This window comes from Amphiprion ocellaris, chromosome 20, assembly GCF_022539595.1.
Source record: "Amphiprion ocellaris isolate individual 3 ecotype Okinawa chromosome 20, ASM2253959v1, whole genome shotgun sequence".
Lineage (NCBI taxonomy): Eukaryota > Metazoa > Chordata > Actinopteri > Pomacentridae > Amphiprion > Amphiprion ocellaris.
Genome location: NC_072785.1, coordinates 16,272,421 through 16,288,819, shown reverse-complemented (window position 1 = coordinate 16,288,819; position 16,399 = coordinate 16,272,421). Strand labels below are relative to the sequence as shown.

At 40.0% G+C, this 16,399-nt stretch overlaps 3 protein-coding genes across 3 annotated transcripts; 1 reads left to right on the top strand and 2 right to left on the bottom strand.

Moving 5' to 3' along the window:
• Positions 1 to 887: 887 nt before the first annotated feature.
• Positions 888 to 2,918, bottom strand: acyp1 (acylphosphatase 1, erythrocyte (common) type). The gene is made up of 3 exons (XM_023279260.3): positions 2,775 to 2,918; positions 2,478 to 2,565; positions 888 to 1,285 (listed from the first exon to the last, which is right to left on the bottom strand). Exons 1-3 carry the CDS (start codon positions 2,894 to 2,896, stop codon positions 1,070 to 1,072), a joined length of 426 nt encoding a protein of 141 aa, XP_023135028.2. The 5' UTR covers positions 2,897 to 2,918; the 3' UTR covers positions 888 to 1,069.
• Positions 2,919 to 2,921: 3 nt separating this feature from the next.
• Positions 2,922 to 5,798, top strand: LOC111574577 (zinc finger C2HC domain-containing protein 1C). Its single transcript, XM_023279262.3, has 3 exons — positions 2,922 to 3,062; positions 3,497 to 4,877; positions 5,303 to 5,798. The coding sequence occupies exons 2-3, from the start codon at positions 3,567 to 3,569 to the stop codon at positions 5,405 to 5,407; spliced, it is 1,416 nt and encodes a 471-aa protein (XP_023135030.2). The 5' UTR covers positions 2,922 to 3,062; positions 3,497 to 3,566; the 3' UTR covers positions 5,408 to 5,798.
• A 147-nt stretch (positions 5,799 to 5,945) lies between these two features.
• On the bottom strand, positions 5,946 to 15,128 carry LOC111574570 (serine/threonine-protein kinase Nek9). The gene is made up of 23 exons (XM_055006087.1): positions 14,462 to 15,128; positions 13,077 to 13,254; positions 12,936 to 12,991; positions 12,765 to 12,835; positions 12,549 to 12,654; positions 11,998 to 12,129; positions 11,784 to 11,894; positions 11,596 to 11,660; positions 11,365 to 11,415; positions 11,034 to 11,226; positions 10,803 to 10,947; positions 10,511 to 10,711; positions 10,287 to 10,333; positions 10,002 to 10,163; positions 9,802 to 9,910; positions 9,543 to 9,704; positions 9,235 to 9,402; positions 9,084 to 9,143; positions 8,804 to 8,991; positions 8,104 to 8,262; positions 7,859 to 7,963; positions 7,723 to 7,776; positions 5,946 to 7,619 (listed from the first exon to the last, which is right to left on the bottom strand). The coding sequence occupies exons 1-23, from the start codon at positions 14,645 to 14,647 to the stop codon at positions 7,440 to 7,442; spliced, it is 2,889 nt and encodes a 962-aa protein (XP_054862062.1). The 5' UTR covers positions 14,648 to 15,128; the 3' UTR covers positions 5,946 to 7,439.
• Positions 15,129 to 16,399: the final 1,271 nt, after the last annotated feature.

Below are 16,399 nucleotides of genomic sequence, written 5' to 3'. Positions count from 1 at the left end.
TCACACATCTTTTCCACAGAGTGGTAAAGTTGACAGACATTCTGGGGGACAGGATCTTGTTATTGGACATGTCCATCCAGAGCATCATGTGGCAGACTGCCGTGCCATGCTGTCTGAAACTATTTTTTGTGGACATTCAAGTGTCTGGCTACGAGTATCTGACCTTTACCATTCATTAAAACAGAATTTACGTGCTGAATTTGTCTTATTTACATCGCTGCTGACGATAAGGAAATTCTATTCTATTGAAAAACTCTATTAGGAAGAAGAACACAGTTTATTTCAGGACATTTGACATGACAAGTATATGAGTTTTTGTTATGAGGGCTTCCCTCATTTATCAAGTTAACACTGACTGGGGACTGGAAATAAATTGACAGTAATTTTATTGGCAATTTCGTCAAGGATTTCCTTACAGCCACTTCCAGGGCTTAGTCCTTGACAAATGATTAAAATTGCATTTTGATGAGTATTTAGCTGTGCTCGTAGTTTATTCATTCGCTGTAATTTTAAAATCATCTAATTGATGTTTTTATGTTACTTACTTTTAATAGTTTTAGTTTTTTATTTGTGTGCCTACGTCTTTTATTCTCCTACTTAGCTATATGGGAAATGATGCCTTCATAAGCTCAATATATTCCAAGTTTAAATAACAGTTGAATTAATTCACACAGTCACTTGTTATGGAGGCAGATGAGAATCACAGTAAAAAACTTCAAGGTTGTACCATGAAATCTGGTTTGTTAATAAATGTTCATACAAATTCATAACTTATTGCCCTATTTTGCAAAATATTGTGACCACCTGTGATGACTCATGTTCCTCTCTGTGTCACAGCTAATACTTGTTTGTTGCAGTTATTATAATAAAATTCAAACAACGTGAAGTCGGTAGAAGGAATTTTTCATTTATTAGAGTTATCACACAGTCTGTGGATGTTACGGAGACCCAGCTTTTACAGTACACAACTTTTTCATTCATTATAAGTGCTGAAATCCAACCAATAAAAAAATAAATAAACAAACATCTGCTCCCAAGTTAGTATTACAAGCGCAGTCTATTCACTAATTCATTTCACTATGTTAAAAGATGAGTGTTCTAGGCTGTCAACTGTTTTTTCATTGTTGAACTCCGCCTTGGTTATGTGCGATTTTGGGCTCCCCGTGGATTTCAGCCATTCTTGCATTTGTTCCACCTTGCTGCGTGGGCCTTGTAGCTGCCCCTGAACAGTTCCTGCTCCGGTGTTTTGGACCCAGCCAACCAGGCCAAGTTTCTTTCCTTCTGCCTGGAAAATGACAGTTAATGATAGTTAACAGAATTCAGATCCTATGGTAGGGCTGCATAATTTATTGTTTCAGCATCAACACTGCAATCTGCGCATGTGCAATAGTCACATTACAGGAAATGCCATGTGGAGTAAGTCAAATTAACTTAAACACAACATGCTACAACTTCTGTTGCTGCTTGATACAAAAAGAGACCTCTCATGGTTTTCATTCTCCATGAGTTTTTTTCACTATATTTAAAGACATGGTGGCTCCCCATGTACTCAGCAAAATGAGTGGGCACAGGAGAGGAACACTGAAAAGAAAGATTTGTTGCAAAAAGAATCACAACATTAGCTGTTTGGGAATACGTGGCTACACAAAGGATGTTGACCGAAAACATGGGACAGCACTGTCTACAGCTAATTAGTTGGACCAGATAAAGCAATACCACAAAACCCCCTGTGGCAAGTGCAAAGCCATTATCTACATGGCACCCACAGCTACACAACTATTTTGAATGTGTTTATCCTTACATGATTAATTCTTTCCAAAGAGACTTACTGAATTCATTGGTGAATAAGCCTTTATTATTTTCATATTGCAATACGGATTGTAGCAAAACACAAAAATATGTCAATTTTTCCCAAATCACTTGCAGCCAACCATGTCACTATTGGACGAAAACTGTCTATCACTGTGCAATAGTGACAATTAGGATTAGGAAAATAAAATCCAAATCTGAATCCGTTTTATTGCCAAGTAAGTTTTCACATACCAAGATTTGACTTTGTGTTTTGGTGCAACATGTAGAAAAACACCAACAAGGATAAAAGATTTTAAAAAGCAAGTGCAGAGGCCCTGCACTGAGGATGACTGTTGCTGGGAAACTATCAGTATCATCAGTACTCAGCTACTTAAATGCAAACATCATTTGCATCAATAGCCGAAGAAAAACGTCAATTTCATGTTAGATGATATTTGGGACATATTAACACTTCTGCTCTCGACTGCTGCTCTCTCTCATTTCAGAGAATCCACATAGCAGACACTTATTTACCAGTAAAATCTGTTGGATGAATAACAGGCATGGAATTAAGTAATTGACGGAGGATAGGCAACGAGAGGACCATGAATTAAATATACGTTTTTGCCAAACTATCAGATTCAGTCATGCTTAGCCTACTACTAGCTCATCAATGTCAAACTCACTTGAGTGTATTTCCGAAAAAATACACCTTGCACTCTGCCAAAAACTTCATAATCCACTGAAATTAAGTCTTCATCAGACATAGTGTACCTACAAAAACACAGAAATAAGGCAGTAGTTGGAGCTGCGTTGTGTTTGTCAGAAACACAACATGAATGGCAGGGGCTACATTACAGAGCAAGCTAAGCTAACATGAAGAAATGATGTTCAAAACATTTACAATCTAGATATGGAACATATTAAGCTTCGTATTGGTTCTGTATAAATACGTGAAAGATCGTTTCATAACTATAAGTCACCTGAATATTGTTACGAAGCCGTGAATCGACCATGCAGCTCCGAAAGATCTCGATTTGAAACATACGGGGCTCCGCTTCAGGAAGTGATGTCTAACGGACCAATCAGAGAACAGCTCAGACATCTGGTTTCTAGGCAACAAGTGTAAACGTTGAAAGAGGAGTCGTATCGATTAGAGGTTATCTACGAGGGTTTGTAGCTAAACTCTACAAAACATACAAGGAACAGTAATGTCTGAAAGTCTGTATCTTTAGGAACATCTTCCAGTAACATATGGAGAACTTTTACTGGTAAGTTGACATCAGCTCTTTTTTTCTTACTTTTTCTAAAACGGGCTCGTATCATTTAGCTAACAGCTGTTGCCCAGGAAACACTAGAAAGTCAATGACTTAAATTGCACGATGACTGAGTTTCACGTCCTAATTAAAGACATAGTGTAGTGTGGCAAATACCTTCAGAACAAGTGAATATGAGGACCTAAAGTGGAGCTAGGCTTCAACCTAAAGGCCTGTGCAATGTAATATATTTGTTGCATATCTTCCTAGTTTTAATTTTATCACGCTGTTGCACAGGTTCAGGTAGAGTGGATTTTAGACTTTGGGTAACTTGACACTTGCTTGAAACTAAGCAAAGCTGTTTTAGTGCTCTTTTTACTCCCTTTATCCTTTTCTCTTTTAACCAAATATTTTTTTTTGAATGCTTTTTTTTCTACAACTTTTAACAGCTGCTGTGGAGAACTCACGTCTTTGAGTCTTTGAGGCAACAGCACAGTATAATCTACAACAGATGAAGTCATGAGCACTTACACAAGAAGAGCACACAGTCCCCAAAGGCATTACAACAGTGCAGGTCAAAGACATGGAAATGTCTCTACTCATACAAAACACGCTGCTGGGCCTAATAGGAAAGCAAATATGACTGACCAGCCATTTCCAAACAAGCCCATTAGCCACAGAAGACCTCCCAGGACACAAGTCTTACTTGATTCACATGATTTTGAAAAAATCACAGTTTCTACACAACCCAGAGACACTTTGCCGCCCCAACAACATCACACAAGTGGCATCAGAGAGACCAACGGATCCTGGCATTCAAGAATAGACTCACATGTGCCCAGGAGAGAGCTGCAAATGGCCCAAGCAATTCAAGCAAAAGAGCGCATGCTACAGGAGAAACTCTGGCAGCTTGAAGGAAAAATAAAACAAAAGATCCTGAGAGATAGTGCTGATACTGCTGCAGGTGATGACCAAAAGAGTGGGGAGGAGAGGTCCAGCAGAAGACAAGCTGAGAGGGGAAAAGCTCAGACAAAAACCAGGATATCTGAGCCGCAGAGGAAGGAGCCAGTGAAAAGCAGAGACGTGTCGACGCTGGAAAGAAGACGTGAGGATTTGAAACAGCCTCAGACTAAACGAGAGCAGAGGACTGAGGGTAGAGTGAGGAATACACATGAAGTACAGCAGAACAGAAGGGAAGTTGCAGAGACTGCTCAGTCAAGAGGAAAAGGAAACGAAGGCAATGAGATCATATTTAACAAGCAAGAAGTGAATGGAGAACTGACCAAATCGAGATGGCAGGATGTAAAAGAGCATACCAGAAGAAAAGGAGGAGGTGAAAAAGATTATGGTATTCGTGGAGAAGCAGAGAAAACTAAATACAGAAAACAAAGTGAGGGCTCCATGGGCAGTGCGGTTTCGGCAATAGAAAAGAAATTTGGGGAAATGACACATAAGGAGACCGACAGTTCGGATGATGAACCAGACATGCCTCAGAAAACTGGTCATGGACAAGCCATGGAAAACCACAGACGTGCAGGACGAAAACTGTCTAGGGAATCAGATCTCCCACTGGTTGATAGTGCTTCTTGTTGCAGTCAACAGCAACAGGAGGAGCTCGCACTCATGCATAACACAGACAGCAGCGTCCAGCTTTTTCCTTGCAAAATCTGCAACAGAAAGTTTTTTAAAGAAAGATTAGAGAAGCACGTCCAAGTCTGTAAAAAGGTCAAACAATCACATCGTAAAGTCTTCAACTCCTATGTGAACAGGACCAAAGGGTCAGCCATAGAAGAGTATTTGAAAACCCACACCAGGAGCAAGACTCCAGAGGTAAACCAGTCATATTTTAATCTCTTACAAAGGGTCAACCCACCAATTTTACACATAATACTGAAGATTAACAGTACACAGCATCTTTTGTGTCAATTTTTTTCTTTTTGTGGCATTTTTGCATTTTTTGTGTCATTTTTGCAAATTTTTGTAGCATTTTAGCATCTTTTGTGTCAGTTTTGTGTCCTTTTGTGGTATTTTTTGCAAATTTTTGTGGCAATTTTTGACCGCTGGTACTGCTGTGTAGCATTATATTTAAGAGTTGGTCCTACATAAGTTTGCCCTAAAAAAGAAAATGCACAGGGCATCTTCTAGTATAGTTACATTATGGGCGCAATTCACCCTAAATTGTTATATATTAGACCTAAGTGTAAATAAGTACTGTAGTTAACACTCTCTGTACTGTATCTGATACATTTTTCCAGGTTTTAAAGAAAAAGAACCAGAGACAAAACTACAAGGGAAATATAAGCAATCTGCATCAGGACCGTCTCCCGGCTGGCACCTTACAGATAAAACGACCCAAGTAAGATGACCCAGACAAGGAGCAATAAATCCTCAGCTGTCAGCACATCATCCCATTGCCTACATTTTTTGTAAATAGCTTCACTTAACTAAACATAACTGCTGAAGGTTAGCACCGTTGCCTCGCAGCTAGAAGATTGTGTCCTGGCCTGGGATCATTCTGTGTGGAGTGTGCATGTTCTCTGTGCATGTGTGGGTTTTCTCCAGGTACTGCAGCTTCCTCCCAGTCTAAAAACATGCTGAGGTTAACTGGCGATTCTAAATTGTTCGTAGGTGTGAATGTGATTGAGATAGTTTGTCTCTATGTGTAGCCCTGTGACAGACTGGTGACCTGTCCAGGGTGTCCCCTGCCTTCACCCTAAGTCAGCTGGGATAAACTCCAGCTCCCCGTGACCCTAATGGGGATTAAACAATATATAGATAATGGATGGATGGATGGATAACCGTTGAAGATAAAACATGCATTTTACAAGGAGCATATATTGATATCAATAGGCAGACTTAGCTACAGTATGTTGTAGCTTACAGTATGATAACTCATGATAAAAGACAGCTGCTAGTTTTATTTATGGCTTGTACACAAAGCATGAAACAACAGTGTGACTGTGACAGGAGAGTCTGTACAACTGCTACAGCCACATGATATTTGGTAAACAGTTGAAAAAAGTAAACTATATTCCTAAATGCTCAAAACACTGAATAAAAAGTTCACCCAAGGCACAGCGTGGTCATGTTTATGTCTCTTCTAGATGCAATGGCCTTCTACGGCACTGTGGAATTAACACTGCATTTTACTGCATTAAAATACTGCCAGTGTTACAGTGATGTCATCTGACAGCTCATGTGACCATGAGTTATAGGCTATGTATGGATTTTAGACACATACGTGCACACATATGCTATAACACGCATAAGAAACAAACCAAACAGATCTCAAATAAAAAGAAAACACATTTTTTCCCCATTCACAAATGATGCACAAAATGGCAAAAGAAAATTTCAGAACGTACCAAAGACTGACAAAATGGTGAAAGAAAAAAAATGAAGTAAGAAAATGACATCATAGCTGCAAGGTCAACTATATTACATATGCTTTAAAGACCACATTTTATAAGAAAAGTGTTCAAGTGTTCATACATGTCACAAAGAAAACAGACCTACATGTGCTGCTTCTACAAGAATTCAAGAGTAAAAGAAGGCAAGAGAGAAAGGGTTGCCAACTTGTTAAAAAAATGAATCAGTAGTTTTTCACACAAATGCTCTTAATGTGACAATAAATCATGCAAAGTATATATATATAGATACACACATATATATACTGTGTATTTGCATGAGATAATTAGAATATGTTTGTCATAGCTAATATGTCTGATAAATATGATAAAAAAGCTATTAGATTTGACACTTTAGCTGTTTAAGAATACAAGATAAAATGAAAAGTGATACATAGGAAAGCTACAGTATGTTTTCACATTGGAAGATGACACCAATATACTGGCTGCCCACCTTCTCATTTCTCAACACTTTGGATACACTAGGAAATGGTTTCCTATCTGCATAAGCTAGTCTTACCTGGGTTTGTGATAATATCTAAGGCACTAAGGTCTGAGGCCTCAATGCTGACGTCGCTTTAAGTCAACAATAACACCACCAACATTCACATTGCAGCGTAACACTATGATTAGATTGCCTCTCGCAGGTGTTTGGGTCCAAAGCTTTATGTTGAGTCCAGCCAACATTTCAGTCTGGAGAAACTTGCTATGGAGAAACTTGCTAGATAACCACAACCAGGTGAAAATACGTGTGCACTGAGAGCGTGCGATGCATTATACATTATTTCATATGCAATAAAATGTAATTATGCAACTTCACTCTCTATTAAACATCGATACTGTAACGTAACCACTGGGTGGGAATCAAAATGCAGTCTCTGCTGCACCTCCCACCGAGCCTCTACCTCCCAGTCTAACCAGCTTGCTTAATCCACTATGTGCATTTGACACTTCTCCCAAAACCAGGACATCTCCAGGTTAAATCTCACACACTGGCCCCAGCAGATCGGCCTCCGTGATTTGTCAGTCCGCCTCTTCTTCCTCCTCCAGCTCCAGAAATACGATTGGGGTGATGGTTTCCATTACTGTCCCATCCTGCTTCCTGTAGCGCAGAACGACTGATCGCCGCCCAGAGCCTCTCATTCTCCTTCTGCTGCTCACTGACCTATAGACACAGAAACACAGAACATGCTGTTATTTATGCACACTGATCATACTCAGCTCTGAGGTAGATGGATTTAGAAAAAGAATAATTAAAAAAAATTCACCTGCTTTTCAAGCATCTGGATCCTCATCTCTTGATGGGCGATTGTCTCTCGCAGCTGCAAAATAAGCTCTGCTGTCACTGTTGCAAAAGAGTGTAGTTGTACATCATTTGCACTATTGAGTGTGTAAGTTAGATACCTGTGCCACCTCACTACTTGCTTTGCAGCATGCGCCTGATTCTCCTTTTCTGCAGATGTCAGTCTCCTCCCGTCCGTTGACTTTATCACAGGTCATTCGTTTAGTCTGTAGAGCCAACAGAAAGAAAGCTGAGACTGAATATAGTAGAAATATTTAACTAAGTTTTATTCAGTATTGTGAAAGCTTTATTTGGAGTACATAAGTCATGTGTACACTTGTGCAAATGGCATCTGTGTTGGCATTACCGATAGGCCTGTATTACTGCTGACTGCTGCTGCTGCAGCCTTAAGCTCTTTCAGTTCATCGTATGGTAGAGTAACGCTCTCAGAGAAAGAGGAGAGCTGGTCAGGACTGAATGGATCGCGTTCATCTGGCATTGGGATGAACTCTGCATCTTCAAGCTCCTGTTGAATAAAAACGTTTTTGAAAAAGTGCGTTGTAAGGCCTGATTCACATGTTTTCATTTAAAATTCAAACTAAGGTTTTCTTGGGGCATGTGTCCATTTAGCATTTTTTTCTAGCAGAAAAAAAGCAATGGCAGGCCGCTTCATCACAGCTCATTATCAGAGATGTGCTCCCACATTGTGGGAGGTTTTGTTGCTATGACAATATCTTGACAACATATCACCACACTAAATGCAGCTGTATGAGAGACTAGTACTGCCCCTCGTTGTGATTTTATCATCTGACCTTTCACACAACTCAGGGCAGAAAGACACTATCAGAACAAACTTCTAATCTAGATTCTTGGTTACCAAGGTGATGACTCCCACCCATGTGATTAGTTTCCTAAGAAAAGAGCAGCAAGTGCGTGAACCTGCTGCCCAAAAAAATTGAAGCTTTCTAAAAGAAAATGGGAACAACTGAATAAAGACACTGATGCTCAGGAAAAAATCGCTACGTGGACACTGAGTCTGATTTTTTTGTGCTCTCATGTTAGCAAACCTTTCTAAGCCAGAAAGGACAGGAGCTATCGGCAGTCTGATTCGTCATCGACATCATCGGGGTCTCCATGAGGCAGTCCTCTGTATTAACCTCCAGTGTTCCTCCAAGAACCCTGTCACGACACTCAGTCTCAGAGCCAGGTTCTATGTCCAGATCCACTGTGAAACTCGAGGCCTCCTGGCCCAACCCTGAAAACAGTCGTACAACATAACGCAGATCTATCATCAAGCAAGCTGAACTATTCAATACAAAAATCTGTGGCTAAAAAAAAGGAATTTACCACTTCCAACTGATAGCCCACTACTGTTAGAGCGGATGGTCTTTGAGTTGAGCACTTTTTCTACAAATAAGAAAATAATACATTAATCAGACTGCTGTTTATTGTGGTGTTTTGCTGTATCGATGTCTGTGTAATAACTGGAATGACCAACCCATGATGATAATAGTGTGCCAGCCACGGCAAGAAAGGTCCGGTACGTGGTGGAGGGAACCAAAGATGGGCCTTGGCATGGCAGGGCACACCTCTGAACCAAACCCCTTATCAGCAGGCATCCCGAGTCTCCCATTTCCTGCGTTTCCCCACGCAAAGATCTGATTGTCTGTGAGGTAAACAAAATTGAAAAAAAAAAAGATTATGATACAACTGTAGAATCAAAACTAAATTCTTTGGAAAATAAACTGAATATATTAAGATATTATTGTTGCCACCGATGAGGCATAGGACTTTTCCTCTTCTTACCTTCAGTGGCTGCAATAGTGAATCCATCTCCACAAGACACTTTGGTCACTATCTTCCCTCCAAACGGTCCAACAAGGACTTGAACACCTTGGTGTCTCTTGAAGTCCTTCACACCCAGTTGTCCAAACTTGTTGCAACCAAAGGTGATAAGGCGACCACGTGCTACAAAGTCAGAAATCATATGAAATAACGCTTCTTTAAAACTGTGACAATTTCTGCTTACAAGAGAAGTGAGATATATACATATTTTTTGCTGTACCATCAATGGCAGCTGTGTGGGTCTTTCCTGGAGCTATGACCTGGATCTTGAAATGTGACAGCTGCTTTACCAAGGTCAGTGTGGTGATGTATGGGATCACTTGGGAACTCTGGAGCGGCACACGTGAAAAATAAAAGCTTATGAACGCAGCTGCATCACTGTAAGCCTATTATTGTAGTACTATATATACATCCTGGTACCTCTCCAGGATGGTTTTTGAGACCAGAGAGACCCTGGTTCAGTCCCAGCTTGTTGAACTCGTTGTGTCCACATGCTAGCACTTTGCCAGTCTCCGTCAGAAAGAAGGTTCCATCACTGCCACATGACACTGAGGAGATGGTGGCACCTTTGGGAATCTCCACCTGGACAGAAACAACACACAGGACAATAGACAGAAAGAAAGCAGTAATATTTTCTCTATTAGTTAACTTTGTGTCAAACTGATTCTTGTAAGACTTTTGCCAGGACTGGTAAATAAGCCTTACTTGCATCGGAGAAGAGAAGTCATCCTCACATTCTATGCCAAGACGCCCTGTAACAGGAAAAAAGGATGAAATAAATATAAAATAAAGGCTTGAGCAATTTTGACTGAAAACACTGAAGGGTTACTGCCTCCACCTGCTCACTACAATCACAATCACAAAAGCAGTCTCGGAGAAGCTATCTAACATAATCTCAAAACAACAGTACATATAGCAACCCTACATACCATACTCTCCGCAGCCCCATGAGTAGATGTCGCCATTCTGGGTCAGCACCACCACATGATTGTCTCCACATGAAACCTGGCGGACGTGTCGCTCCTCAAAAAACTCCAGAAGCACCGGCTCCAAAATCTCCATCCCCATCTCGCCCTCTACTCCAATGCAGCCGTAATAATCTGACCCAAACATGTACATCTGGTCCTCATCTGCAAAAGAAGCACCAGAGGGTTCACTGAGAAAATAGGGTGACTTTATAGAAACAAGTTTCTGTTCCAACAGGAACCTTTCTTCTCTCACCAGTGACACAGGCAGTAAAATCAGCCCCACACGCCACCTGTCGGACGGCCTTCCCCTGGAGCTTATCCACCTTCTTTGGCTGCCGGTATGAGGCCTGATCTCCATGCCCCAGCTGGCCCACCATCTTGGCCCCACCTTGGACATTCTGGCGGTTGAGAAAGCTTCTTGTAGTGCAGCACAAGAACAATTACATCCTATGTGTCAGCCCCAGAGTGACGGATGAATACTCACAGCCCAGGTGTACAGCTCCTTTTCAACCGTCACCACTGCAAAGTGACTCTCCCCTGCACACACGTGTTGGGCACTGCTGCCTCCTTTGAACGCATCCATTTGTTGAGGAGTGAACTTCCCTCCTCCCCAGAAATACACCTCCCTCGAACGTGTAGTCACGACAGCAACTGGGGTCTCAGTCACTGTGCTCAGCCTGTAGTGCAGGTATTACAGTAAATCAGTTAAAAAAGACATCATATTGAAAGGCCAGGGCTAATCTTATATGTCAGCTAGAATAGCCTTTGGGTGCTTGGCTTTTACAATGTAAATCATGCAAAAAATGTTAACTTACTTTGGTTTCTTCATTGCTGAATTCAGTAACGCCACTCGCTCTTCAAGCTCCCTGTCACAGGACAAAGTTATTAAAGGACTGCTGTATCTTATATAAATACATATACACACTGTAACTTTCTTATTTTGAACCACCCCCAGGGGACAAATAAAGTTTTTAATAACTGACTACATATGCAATAGAAAAGGAAAGTAATAGCCTTTTTTATTCAACAATTTAAAAGATTCTCACTGTCGGCAACAGGAGATGACTGGCTGGTCCAGGATCTGCTCAGCCGTGGGCCTCTTTGCAGGATCCTGCAACACAAAAAGATCTCAAGAGCTAAGAGATTATTCAAAAAGGACAACTTTTATGTATTATCTCTGGCTTCAAATCATTTGTTTTACAGCAACATGAAACCTTATTCTCCTTTCACTTACTTGATCCAGACACTCGTACACCAGCTTGATCAACGCAGATGAATAAACATCCGAGTTCACCTCCATAGTCCAGTTTCCCTGGACTATTTTTACACAGAGGTTTAGAGGATTCTGTACGGACACAAACATCACAGTAAAATTCACTGTGGGGGCAAAAATCAAATAGTCTGAAGAATGCAAGTTGCACAGATTTCTAGAAAGCTAGCAAACCTACCGTTGCATCAAACGTTCTTGTAAGAGTTAAGACTTCAAAAACTACACAACCCATGGCCCAGATGTCTGATTTGAAGTTGTACTTTGCTCCCTGGCACAATTCAGGCGACATGTAATATGGAGTTCCCACACACTGCACAGACAAAGGAAGGAAAAGTGCAAAAAAAAAAATATTAAGAAAAGAAATAGTATATTGTATACTTCACATAATGAGTTTATGCAAAGTAAACTCACACCCACAGCCTTACATATAGTGTGTGATCAGCATCTGGACTCTAATTAAATAGTAGCAGCATTCAATGTGACAAAAGAGTATAAACTGTACTCGCTCACTATATGTGTTTTCATCTACATGTGACTGCTGTGTTTCAGCAAAGAAACAAGTAATGTTTTCTGTTGAATTAAAGGTGATGTACCTCTAAATAACATGGCATTACCCACAAATCTAGGACTGACTCAATCACTACACCAAGAGTCTATGAGTGAACAAATGATTTAACAACTAAATAACATAATCACAGACTCTTAGATTAGGAAGGAGTCACAACTTACAGTCTCAGCCATTGAAAACTCAGAGTCTAGCTTCTTTGCGAGGCCATAATCTCCCAACTTAATGAGGTCAGTCTTGGTAAGGAAAATGTTCAGAGTTTTGATATCTCTGCAAGAAAAAAAAACAAATGATCCGATTACCAAAACTCTGATTATTCATGTCTGTTTATCTTACCCTAAACAAAGCAGCTACCTTCATTACTAGCACGAGCATCTTACCTGTGTAAAATCCCAGCCTTGTGAATGTGACCCACTGCTGAGGCGATCTGGTAAAGGTACCATATGACCACCTGAAGACACATGTTAAAGATTACAGTAACCTGAGAATAGTCTGTTTTGTTTTAAAAAAAAAAAAAAAAAAAAAAAAGACCTGCAATGGTGCACTCATACCTCCTCGCTGAAGAGTTTCCCCTTCTGTTGAAGGATTTTGTCATACAGGTTTCCCCCTGCGATAACAAGGCCGTTTAGCATTCTGTCACAGATGTCCACACTAATCTCAATCAGATCCCAGACGAAAGTGCGTTTTCTTACCATTGCAGTACTCCAACTCAATGAGCAGACTGTTTTTATCCATGAAGTGATTGAAGTAGGCTATGATGTTGTTGTGCTCCAGCATGGACAGGATGCTTATTTCGTTCATGACATCTCTGCGCTCCTTTTCTGAGAGCGAGTTCAGGTCCACCTCCTTCCATACCACCAGAGAGTTGTCCTGGGGAAGCCAAAGGGGACATCTCACTAAACAATAACAACACTGAGAGCCTCAAACATGAGTCTGAATATGGCAGGACAGGGCTCTCTTTGCTGCAGTCAGTTTTAATGGAGTATAAGGAGGCAAGGCATGAGAAAGTCATCAATCTTATTCTCACTCAAGAATTTCTCAGACACTGGTGTGAGAAATATCACAGCCATAGAAACGCAAGAACAGTCAGCAATTCATTGTGTCAAACACTTAGTGTTTACTCTGTATAAAGTAACAATACTATCACTGTCAATTTATTTCTCAATTATTTTATGAATTAATTGATTAGCTATTCGAGCAATAAAATATCAGGAAGTGGTGAAAATGTTAAGTGTTTCCTAAAGTCCAAGATGATGTCCTAAAAATTCTTCTTTTGTCCATGACCTAAAAAAAAAACAAATGTTATGTCACCCAAGAAATATAAACAAACACAAAACAGCCATAAACATAAAAACAAAGCCTGATTACAGAGGATCCAATAAATCCTAGGATTTGTAGTTTTCATGTATATTTTTGTAGTCATAACTTCTGATCTAAATTATTCAGGCTAATCTCAATAAGAAGTACTACTGTGACAAGTCAGCCTTCATATTAGTCTCATACTAAATAATGCTTTTGGATCTTAGTCAGGCAAAGTTGTATTTTATAAATTTTAATCCGTGCTATTTAAATTACTCAGGTAAATTCGTATCATAAATATCACTGCAGGGTTTGAACTTCAGTCTTGCTGGGTTGATTCATACTTGAAGTTTTTCTATTGCAAAGGGTGTTCATTTAGATGTGCTATATAAATAATGGTGACTGGACTAAAGAAACCAAGAAGAAAAATTAATCTAAGAAACTGGAATCAGATGAATTTAACAATCCTCAGGTCGCTTAACTGATTATGGAAACAGTTGATTGATTAAATATTAAATTCGATTAATCGTTGCAGGTCTACTGTTTACTTAATCACTGAGAAGACAAAACGTACCACTGCTAGCCCTAGCATCTGTTTAGAGGGTAAAACCTCATGTTTGCTTGGCTGAGGACAGTTATGGGGGCTTTGCAAAGTTGCAGAACACACATATTTCTGGTTCTTTGGTTGCATCAAACTTCAAGGAAGTTTTCTGTGGCCAGAAGGACTCGACGTGTCCTCGTTGTGTATTAGCGTGGAGTCGTGCTGTGCTGAACTTACCTCTGTCCTTCTGTACAGAGTGGCTTCACCAAACGCCCCCCTCCCGAGGATCCTGATAGGAATGTAATGCAACTTCTCCTCCTCGCCATTAAATGTTCCCGAAGCTGACCGCTCACTGACCACAGACCCGCCGCCCAAATCCGAATTTAGCGAGTCGAAATGTCTTTCATAGTCCTCCAGTGACATTTCTGTTTAGGGACTTGTTAGCCAGCGGCAGTGATGGAAATAACCAGAACAGGCCCCGACGACAACTCTCCCTCTAAGACTTCTAGAAAACCCGACAAACGGCCGACATGTTACCGTTGACGGAGAACAAAAACATCTAACAAAGTACAAGTACGCGTAGAAGCGTCAAAACCGCTTCTAAAACACGGTGTCAACCAGAAAACGCAGCAAAATACGTACAACTACAGTACTTGCACTACTGTCAAGTTTTATACAATAAAAGCGAGAACATTTTTTTTTTTAGTTTTCAAATTAAAAGACATATCTTAGAGAGTAGTTCCGGTGTATTTTATGCTGAAAGTCAGCAGAGCGGATGTATTAAATCTCACTCATCCGCTCTGTCTGTTAGCTTGACGTGGCTAATACGTTTACGAAAGTGCAGCACCGTCTAATTTCTGAACTGTCATGAACTCTTTACTCCTGTAAACGAGTCTCACTAGGTGCAAGAAACTGATATAAACGCTAGCGAGTGTTTAAAACCTTGCTGGAAGCGGAAACAGAGGCGACAACACATCGACAACTCGTCCATCCTTTTCTTGTGTCAGACACGGAAACTGTCAAACACGGTCCCATAAAGTCAAAACATCATTGCTTTGAGCAGAACTGAATCTGTTATATACTGGGGGTTTTGTTGTTTTTTATTTTACTGTCACTGTGCTGCTCCTGTGACTGAATTTAAAAGGACATTTAACAGGTTGCAGATCCAACTTCTTATCGTTGTGAAGTCTTATTTTACATTTTTTAAATTTTCAGATTTTCAGTAAAAAAAAAAAAAAATCATATGCAGTTTATCTTATATTCCAGATTTCATTTTTTTTTTTACAAATGATGCAAAAATTACAGAAAACAAAGTATTTCTGTATCAATATAAGAGCCTCTCCCACACTAAGATTTACACCAGCTATATATAACATATAAAGAATGTCCAATGAAAAGTTTCATATACACATTTTAAGATGGCAATTTAACCTCTAACATTGTGTTTCAATGTACATGTTGATGCACTTAATGTATTAAAACATAGGTCTTAAAACTTCTCTTGGAGGTTTTTGGTCACTTCTTTAGTAATTTGCCTGATATATCTGCTCCAAACATCAAAATAAAACCCTGTTCAAACTGTGGCAGGGTTTGGGGAAATACAGTTTTGGGATTTTTATAGCGAAACACAGTTGCTAGTCGTCACTTATTTGAGAATCACAATCATTTAAATGATGACAAATTTTCACACAAATGTCTGGATAAAACACAATAAAACAGATAAGTGATGACAGCACCCACTGCCTACGTTACGCAACACAGTGGTGACAGCTTAGCAGGAATAACCTCAGTCCTTTAGCAGAGGATAGAGAAGGTTGCAGTTACTCGTAGATGCTGATCCGGTTTGAGTTTTGTCACTTACTGGTAAGGTTTCGAGTGTAAATGACTACAAATTATTAATTACTGAGTCAATCAATATCTTCCTTTAATAGACAATGATCAGATAGTGTAAACAGTAGATGGACACTCCTTTAATCTGTGACTATCAAAGGCCACTTTCAAATGCAGTTTTATCCAGATGACAGATGGCATGCTGGATGCTAACATGTCAGTTAGAAAGTCCACCATTTGTGGAGCAGTACGGTTTTTCGAAAGCTATTGTGTAAACTCTATAACTTCATTTTGAAGGAACACATGCAACATGCATCAATCAGCTGCAATATTTAACCCACCCAG